The sequence below is a fragment of the Mastomys coucha genome, unplaced genomic scaffold, assembly GCF_008632895.1.
Source record: "Mastomys coucha isolate ucsf_1 unplaced genomic scaffold, UCSF_Mcou_1 pScaffold18, whole genome shotgun sequence".
Taxonomy (NCBI): Eukaryota; Metazoa; Chordata; class Mammalia; order Rodentia; family Muridae; genus Mastomys; species Mastomys coucha.
The window spans coordinates 14435520-14445369 of record NW_022196900.1 but is presented as its reverse complement, the minus strand read 5'-3'; the positions used below and the strand labels follow the sequence as shown (position 1 = coordinate 14445369).

Genomic DNA, 9850 nt, shown 5'->3' with positions numbered 1-9850 from the left:
CACACACCACACACACACACACACCACACACACACACACACCACACACACACACACACCACACACACAGGTGCATCCGTCCCAAGGCTCAGGGAACATCATGGAAGAGGAACAGAAAGGATGGAAGAGCTCGAGTTATTTCTTCTGAACATAAGATGGCTGTAGCCCTCATGAACTCACAGCAGCTACTTGCACAAGATCAAGCTGGACTTGAACAGGGGCCCATGAGGCTACACTTGTAGCTGAGGAGCTACTGGAAACTGATGGTTGGTGAGAGGGGAGGAGTCATATTTCCTCAGGGGAGCGGCCTCTAGTATGTTGCCATGTACATGCTGACATCAATAATTGAACTTAATGGGCTATTTAAAGCACAAACACACACACCAAGGTGGGAGAGGAACATATAGAGGGTGCCTGTGGAGAAGGTGAGGGTTATCTGGGGATAGATAATCAATACATATCATATATGTATAAAATTGTAAAAAGAAATAAATACACAATAAATGAGTGTAGAATAGATTATTTGTCGAGGAGATTCCCACCAGTGCCAATATCCAAACAGAAGCTAGGCATTTGCTTAGCAAATCTGTCACGGGGGCTGGGGACTGGGCACTGGAACTGTGCCTGGTAGACTTTAGTATCATTGTGAACCCTAAGTGCCATCATTCTACAAAGCTACAGGCCAACAACAATCCACTCCCTCTCTGACTCGACTCTGTAATTGCACTTATCTTCAGAAAATCCTCTGGACTTCTTCCCCTTAGTCCCCCACCCCAGTCTACTGCAGAAGCCCCTATTAACTCCTAGAAGAGAGATTACTATCTTAAAAGCTCTATTTAGATATTTCTGTGTCACAGTGTGTGCTGGCCTACTTTATACTAGGTACTGGGGATAAAGCCCGGAAGGCACAAGTGTGCCAGCGCACACGTCTGGCCCTGGACATGCTTCTGGACTCAAGTTCAGGGAATGACTATGAACAAAGTCAATTCTCTTCCCATCTATCTCTTCATGAAAGGAAATCTCCCCAGGATGCTGGCCCCCAGCCAAGTCTCCGCAGCACAAAGGGAAGGCTCACTGCTGTCCGTAACAGCTCTCCTCTCACTCTGCAGTAACTCTGAAGTGGCATGAGCCAGGTAGAGCCTAGAGGCATTCAGTGCCACAGTGTATAACTGATTGTACATACAGCTTCATCATCCAAACTCCAGTGCCCCACAACTAGAAACAAATCAAACAAACAAGGACTAGCTGTGTGGCCAGGAGAATTTCTTAGCCTCTCTATACCTCTGTTTTCTCATTTGTCGAATGTATGTATTAACAGCATCCCCTTAATAGAAAGTGTTTAGGATAATGCTTAATGCATAGAAAATACATACTGCATGTTACCTACATATTATTATGTCCTAAAATAAGCCATTTTCCTAAGTACAGCCTCAGAGGATAATGGTTCTGTGAGTCCTTTGATACTGCAGGGCTGTGACTGTCAGGTTAGGAGGGCACTGTGTCAGTCCTTCCTGGGAAAATAACACTCCAGAGATATCTTTCTCATTCTGAAGGTCAATGTGTACTTTTCCATGACAGAACAGTTGAACTGGGAAAATGAGGGCTGGAGAGATGACTCAGTGGCTAAGAGCACTGACTGCTCTCCCAGAGGTCCTGAGTTCAATTCCCAGCAACCACATGGTGGCTCACAACCATCTGTAATAGGATCTGATGCCCTCTTCTAGTGTGAGAGTCTAGGAAGGTGGGACATATGGCAGGGAATAATAATCTTTGATTTGAAATTATAATGTATTTCTCTCCATTGTACAGGATACACCATGACCTATCAGCAGACAGGAATCGAAGAAAAGATCCTGATTGTACCACAGACACAGCATGGGCACAACAGGAAATGGTGGAAAAAGGAATGCCAAGAAAAAGATGTAGGACACAAACCAGGAACTAGAGAGGTAGAACCTTTTAATGTCCCAACCAATGGGGAAAGGTTAGGAAAACTTTAGAATATATAGGAGGTGGAATATTCTGCAGTTATGAAAACTTCTCTGTGAAAAATACATAATCATGTGAAAGAAAGCATAGTTGATATAATTTTAAAACAGCTGGACTTTTCTAAATTAATTGAATACCATATGTAGAAATGCAATTAATACATCTGTTTCTTTCGGCTCAGGAGGCATGGTATCATATATAAAAGCCAAGTGTGCTAGGAAACACCACACTGTCATAGGCTGGATGTTTATTGTAAAAATCCTTCTCCTTAAAGTGATGAGATGAGGAGTTGGAGCCTTTGGTCTGTGACTAGGTCCCAGAGGCAAGGGCTCTTACGAATGAGACTGTAAAAGAAAAAATGAGTGAAGAGGAGAGAGAAGAGGAGGAGAGAGGATAGGGGAGGAGAGGAGAGGGGAGGAGAAGAGAGGGGAGGAGAGGGGAGGGGAGGGGAGGGGAGGAGAGGAGAGGAGAGGGGAGGAGAAGAGAGGACAGGAGAGGGGAGGGGAGGAGAGGAGAGGACAGGAGAGGAGAGGAGAGGGGAGGGGAGGAGGTGCAGAGAGACTCTGTATTTTCTAGTGTATGAGGATGTATGAGAAGGTGGCTATCTGAACCAAAAAACAGTTCTCAACCAGACATTGAAGCTATAGCCAACTCAATGACCTTTATTTCTTAGTATTAAAACTGGGAAAACTGGTTCTGCAGTTTATAAACTGCACCATGTTTAGTATTTTGTTATAGCAGCCTGAACAGACTAACACTAAAATCTACAAGTATTATGTTTTTTCTTTTTCTGTTTTCATAGATGTGAATCAGAACTACTTAAGTTAGCTTTGAAATATACATTAAAATTTAGCATAGTTTCCTCATGGCTTAGAAACAAAGGGAGATGGGAAGAGAGATGACTAGAGATTGGATTGTCTTTGTTTCTGAATTCCAAGTCAGGATATTGGGACTGAAGTGCGTTGTAGGTGGGAAACCACTTGTAAGCCTGTGAACCGTTATTTTAGGACCCACTTTGGCAAGAGGAAAAGGAACTGCATGAGTGACAGGATTATGGGGTAAGGAGTTTACTGGGGTTTTGAGATGGAGTTCTCAGCCCCCTGCCCCTGCCTATCTTTCACTAGTTATAACAGTACAGCCCTATAATCCCTGCCCATCACTGCCTTGTCTACCCACATACCATTATCATCAGAACAGCGATTATGTAGATATTATCAAGTTTTCCGTTTTCAGTCAAGGGAAAATGTAATAAATTGGTCTTAATGAAAACTGTGAGCTTCCTTCCAAAATCATCTAAGTCAGGGGTCACAGACTTTCCTGCAAGGGCCATATCATCAATAATTGAGGCACTGAGGATTATAGGGTCTTTGATAAAATTATGTAACTCTGCCATCACAGAAAGAAAGGAGTCACAGACAATGCATAAAGGATGTGGTTGTGTTCCCATAAAACTTTATTTACAAAAATAGGTGGTGCAGGAAGCTATGATCCATGGGCCGTAAACAAACAGTGTTATCTTGCTTAGAAAATAATTCTGTGATTCTTCTGTGCTTCTACAACCCTTCCCCAAGACGCTTCCCATGAACATACGCCACTATACCCACTCCATAGGGACACTATAGGGCAGTTATCTCTGTAGCAATAATGAGCAAAGCATAGGGTTATAGTGGAGGGACTCTGGAATTGGAATACTGATGCTATCAACTGTGTGATCTTACCCACAACACATGATCTCTCTGAGCATCTCATATCCTCGTGGTCAAAGTGTCAATGGTACATAGAAACTTTACAGGGCTTCATGAGGATTCAGCATTATGTCAGGCACCCATCCCAATGCTTAGCATGCAGCAGGCCCCTAGGAATAGTTATCAGCCCACATGTGCTCTATAAATAGCCGAGTCAGAGAGGACAGACCCAGGATGAACGCAGAGAATTCCCCTGCGAGTTCTGACTTCGGGCCAGCACTCGCTAGCTGAGAAGCAGGGCTTGACTCAAACATTACAAGGCCAGAAGAGAAAGCAACGTGAAGTTTGAAGGCGTGGCTGCAAAGCAGATTACTATCAAATGCTTCTGATTAATCATTAATTAGCTGGCCCCACTGTAGTAAATCCATTTGGCTGTTCCAGGTTAGAGAACCTTCTTGATCGCTGCCATTGAAGTAATAAGATCCTATCTTCCTCACAGACTCAACAGCTGGTGACTGGGAGGGCCTTGTGCAAACAGCCTCCTTGGAGTCCATTCTTCCAGTTTCCAGAGACAGGTCACCTTTTCCTGAGCTGGAAAGGAAACACATCCAGAGAGTGAGTGTTCCTCTATTTGGAGAAGGAGACACAAGAAGAAGCAACCAACAATCCAAGATAAACCATATGGGATAATATTTAGATGTTATGAAATATTAAAGAGGCTGAATATAATCACACAGGAAACAATAAATAAAATGAATGTCTGCAGCAGCCTGGGTTCAAATTCTACTTGTACCCCTTCATCAGCTGTGATTTATGGGCAAGCTCCTTAACCTTTGTGCTTTACATTTCCCTGAGGAAAGCCACACTGAGGAAAAATCTATGAGTTAAACTCAAGGCTAAACTGACACACCTGGGTTTATGGTGCCCTCAAAGGCTCAAACTTGAAACTCAGATAAAAATGTGGCCTTTTCAAGCTTGGAAATAGCAGAGGGGCAGTCCAGACCAAGAAAATGAGTGTTGCAACAGTTCACCAGCGTCTGTCAGACAGGGAATGAATAAATGAACTGAAAAGAGGAAATCCACTGTAGTGTTGATAGGAATGACCTTATCCTTAAGGAATATTCATTGAAGGATGGAGGATGGGCAGGTCTAGAGGTAGGCACAAGGTATTCAGAAAACAGATGCAGGCAGTGGAGTGTGTGTGTGTGGGGTGTATACATGTTGTGGTCTATGTGATGTTTGAATGTATCAACTGTGATGTGTATATGAAGGGGGAAGTATATGTATTGTGGTATATGTGTGATGTGTGTATGAAGGGGGTGTATTGTTGTGTTGTGTGTGCTGTACGATGTGTGTCTATGTTGTGTATGTGTCTGTGTAGTGTGTGAGGGTATATATATAAAAGGATAAAGAGTGATCCTGTGGGTAGAGGAACGGTTCGCAGTAGGCACAGTACGTGACAATGGGGAACATGGTGTTCCGTGTAGCATTCTTATTCTTAGAGTCTCGTGCTACAAGTTTGAAGTAATTTCTGGCCAAATTTATGGTTGGGCATGTGATTCCGGTAGAATGCTGGCCTCACATAGTCAAGAAATGGGGTTCTATCCATCCATAGTGCTGGAGAAAAAAAAGTCTTAAAAATCCATTAGGACAAATCAATGAAGGAGACCTAATTGAGAATTGTGGACTCAGCTTGACTCTTATGCAAGTTCAAGGTTAAGGGAGGACAAGCGGAAATTAGTAGTCCTGACCTCAACATGCAGGGAGGATGGGCTTGGATCCAGAAGACAGAAAGTAGCTTAAAGATGCAGCCATTTAGTGGCGTCTAAGATCCCCGGACACATTGGTCTCTATACATCTGTACACTAGGTTCTGCTTCTCACCAGCCTGACCCCGGCAGCCAGAAGCACCACTGACATCAGCATCACCACTGACATCAACAGCATCACTGATTCACTTCAGGGTTGTGGTCTTGAGATGGCAGCGTCCCATTCCCATTGCTGCCTCTCTGCTCATGCGTCCATCTCAGATGTCTTCCCATTTTCAGTGTATTTGGCAAGTGAAAAATCAAATAGCTCCAGAGTATTGCTTCTATGACCCCAGTTACTCTCCCAAGGAATCGCAAAGCTCCTTGTGTCCTCCAGTGTCTCCTCTAAGCCTCCTGTCTATGGATCCCATGCTCTTGGTCTTCTAGGTTGGGATGCACAACTTCAACCTTCATGATCTTTCCCACTGCCGAGAGTAGTGCTTCCTATAATTAGACTGACATCTAATACCGACGGTGCTTAGTTAAGGTCACACTGCACAGACAGTAGGCTTAGCTAAACCTGTGATTTCTCTGAGACTGAGAAAAAACTATTTACTACTATTTTAGTTTAACTTTTATTTTAGAACAGTTTTACATATATATTTTAAAATCCATAAAAGTAATGAAGTGTTCTCATTACTTGTCACCTAATCTTCCCCATTGTCACATCTCAGAGCTCTGTGGTACATTTGTCACAACTCCTGACCCAGCACTGGGAGATAGCTGCTAACTGCACACCACACTTTATTCAAGTTCATTAATTTTCCTAATGTCCTTTTCTAGTCCCAGAGCACTATTAGGAGATGTGGCCTTGTTGGAGGAAGTATGCCACTGAGGGTGTGGGCTTTGAGGTATCCTACACTCAAACTCTGACTAGTGCAAAATCCAGTCTCCTGCTGTCTTTGGATCTAGATATAGAACTCTCAGCTTCTCCAGCACCATGTGTGCCTGCACAATGAATGCCCTGCTTCCCACCTTGATGATAATGGACTAAGCCTCTGAAATTGGAATTACATGCTTTCGTACTGTAAGAGTTGCCATGGTCATGGTGTCTCTTCGCTTCAATGGAAATCCTAACTAAGACAGTTACTCAAAAAAACCTGATGGCCTTACTGCTGGAGACAACACTCACTTATGTCATCAGAGAAAGTCAAGCTGGTTCCCAAATAGAATCCTTACCCCTCCTGTTCACAGTCCTGGAAGGTTCCTTGCATGACACTGGAGGAGAAAGGTAATCATCAAGATCAATGCTACAACCTACAAGAAGGTAATACAGGCACAAATGCTATGGGGGGGGTAACTAACTATGTTTTTGTTTTTTGTTTTGCTTTTTTTGTTTTTTGGAGATGGGATTTCTCTGTGTACAGCACTGGTTTTCATCTCTGTAGACCAGGCTGTCCTCAAACTCAGAGATCCATCTGTCTCTGATTCCCAAATACTAGGATAAAAGGCTGTACCACCACTTTCCAGCTACTAACCACATTTTAAAAGTTGGGTTTAAGGCCCACTCTATGGGCTGGAACCCATACTAGAAACTCTTAAAGTACCCAAGAACTTGAGACTAGATAGGTCATAGGCCCAGGGGAAAACCTAATACTATTATTCTGCTAAAGGAACAGAGCAATGAAGAGACTCCTAATGACATATGCTATACCTACAGTGCCTCATTCATCTCTCCTCAGATAAGCTTCCTGCAGTAGATGGGAACCAACCGAGACCCAGAACTAGACAATGCACCGAGAGTGAGAGACTTTGGGGCACTCAGTCCTAAATGGGATGTCTTCATCAAACCCCTCCTCTCAGGGAACCATGCAGAAGAGTAAGTGTAAGATTATAAGAGCCAGAGAGGATGGATGACTCCAAGAAAATAGCATCTTCCAGACACAACTGAATGAAGCACATAAGAACTCGGGTACTGAGGCAGAATGCACAGAGCCTGTGCAGATTAAAGCTAGAGGAGAGGAAGTGGACGTGGGGTCCCACCCCTCAACCAGAAGCTATTTGAAATGATACCTGCTGAGAAAGGGGAAATCAGTTTTCTCCAGTGGAGTGTCACTGGATTATCAATCAAATCCCAGGGCAACTCCCATGCCTAGGAGTAGTTAGCCAACACGAAATGAACTCCATTTGTGTGTGTGTGTTTGAGGTGGGGGTGGCTTTTGTTTTGTTCAATTGTTTTTTGTCTTACCTGCTTTGTTTGTTTTGATTTTCATTTTGTGGGCTTTTTTTTTTTTTTTTAAGAAGGAGAAAGAATATAGTTGGGTGGGAAGTGGGGTTGGGAAGATCTGGGAGGAGTTGGGGGAGAGGAAGGAAAACATGATTAGAATACATTTAAAAATGTGATTTTTTTAATACATTGTATGAACATTTGATTAAGTAAATGAGAGAAGGAAGCGCTAACTGGAGACTAAATAAGGCATGGTGCCACATGCCTTTAATCCAAGAACTCTGGAAAGGCTGGTCTCTGTGAGTCTGTGGCTAGCCTGTTCTATATAGTGAGTTCCAAACCAGCCAGGGCTACATAGTGAGAGTGACCCTGTCAAAAAAAAAAAAAGAAGAAGAAAGAAAGAAATAGAGAGAGGGAAGGAGGGAGGGAGGAAGGAAGGAAGGAAAGAAAGAAAAGAAAAAGACAGAGAAAAGAAAAACAAAAAGAAAAAAGGGGGTCATCCTGAGCTCTGTAGTGAGTTCAAGGTAGGCTACACAGAATGTACCAAAAATGAATTTCCACCGACAGAAGAGGAAAGTACCTTGGCATGTCACTACTCATACTGCTTCCTCTCAGGCCAGGGATGTTAAAGTGGCTTTTTAAAATCCAGGATAGCAACTGCCTATTCTGCCAATGACTTTCATGTGATCCAGTGATGGAGGAGCAATCTACGTACCCTGCTGAGAGGCTCAGCGAGCAGCAGGCTGAGCCTAGACTGTGTTAATAGTAGGTATAAGGATCTGAAACACGAGGTTTTTAGCTTTCCCATATGGGCAGATCCACATTTCTCCTGGCACCTTCCCCTTCCCCTGACTGACTGGAAGAGAAAGAACAAGTTCCCCACCAGAAGACTGGTTTTTCTTTTTCTTTTCTGTCAGAAGTGGGTAATCTTTCTCCCCCTACCTCTTGCAGAAGAAAAACAATAAGCTTGTTTTTTTTTTTTTTAATTTATTTACATTCCAGATGTTGCCCCCTCATTCCTGGTCCCCCTCCCACAGTTCCTCATCCCATTCCCCTTCCCCTTGCTTCCTAGAGTGAGTCCCCATCCGCCTTCCCTGGGAACTCAAGTCTCTACAGGATTAGGCTCAGTCTCTCTCACTGAGGCCAGACCAGGTGAGCCTCTGCTATATTGTGTCGTGGGCAGCCTCTGGACAATATGCCTGGTTTTAAAAATTTGAGTTTAAATATAATACATATTATATTTAAACATCTGCTGCAGAGGAAATAAAGGTTTCAGTTAATAGAGCTAAGGTGTAATTCAGTTTGTAGAATGCCTTTCCTGATATGCATGCAACCTGATTCAATCCCAGAACTACATAAACTAGGAATAGTAACACCTGCCTGCAATTCCAGCACGGAGGAGGAGGGGGGGGAAGAAGAGGCGGAGGAGGGGGAGGAGAGGAAGGAGGAGGAGGGGGAGGAGAGGAAGGAGGAGGAGGAGGAGGAGGAGGAGGAGGGGGAGGGGGAAGGAGAGGGAAGAGGAGGGACAGAAGTTTAAGATCATCATTGGCTACACAGCAAGTTGGAGGCCAGCCTGGGTGGGCTACATGGGACCCTGTTTTCCATCCTGGGCTACATGAGACCCTCTTTTAAAAACAGTCAGGTTTCACTTGACTAAGTTCTATATCAGGCCTGGAGTATATATCTTTAATAGAAGCATTCAGGAGATTTGAGACAAATAGGTCAAGGGCTGGTGGCCTGGGCTGCTAAGTGAGACTTTGTCTAAAAACAAAAGAAGGACAAAGACATTTTAAAATGAAAGCAGATTTTCTCTCCGGTGAGTTTCTAAGACTGGAGCAGCCAGCCAGGAGGCACAGGCCCCACGAGTCCTAGAGGAGCTGCAGGGCGGCAAGGACAGGATCCTCTCAGCTTCCTAGTGACAGAGGTGGATCAGCATCCTTCTCTGCCCCTTCCCTGCAAGTGGAGGACCTACCTCCAGGGAGCACCTTAACCCAGAGACTCTGGTGAGAGCCCCCATTTTCTCTCCTGGTGAGATTTTAACACCAGAGCAGCCAGCCGGGAGGCACAGGCCCCACAAGTCGCAGGGGACTTGCAGAGCAGCAGGGACAGGACAAGCTCTAGTCAGAGACATTAATAACATCTAACACCAAAAATCAAGAGATGGCGAAAGGCAAACACAAGAATCCTACCAACAGAAACCAAG

The 9850-nt window shown here is 44.1% G+C and overlaps 1 protein-coding gene and 1 long non-coding RNA gene across 5 annotated transcripts in view; one reads left to right on the top strand and one right to left on the bottom strand.

The window, feature by feature from the left end:
- Positions 1-4441, top strand: part of LOC116096025 — an 11137-nt gene extending 6696 nt beyond the window's left edge. For 2 of the 3 annotated variants that reach the window (XR_004120802.1, XR_004120801.1), the window contains exons 3-5: positions 1809-1948; positions 2996-3046; positions 4173-4441. This is a non-coding gene — a long non-coding RNA (uncharacterized LOC116096025). The remainder of the gene's footprint in view (positions 1-1808; positions 1949-2995; positions 3047-4172) is intronic. The other variant, XR_004120803.1, reaches the window with a different exon arrangement.
- Positions 3419-9850, bottom strand: part of Slc44a1 (solute carrier family 44 member 1) — a 197111-nt gene continuing 190679 nt past the window's right edge. For both annotated transcript variants that reach the window (XM_031377416.1, XM_031377418.1), the window contains exon 16: positions 3419-4264. In XM_031377416.1, coding sequence (XP_031233276.1) covers positions 4250-4264 — 15 coding nt within the window. In that variant the 3' untranslated portion in view covers positions 3419-4249. The remainder of the gene's footprint in view (positions 4265-9850) is intronic.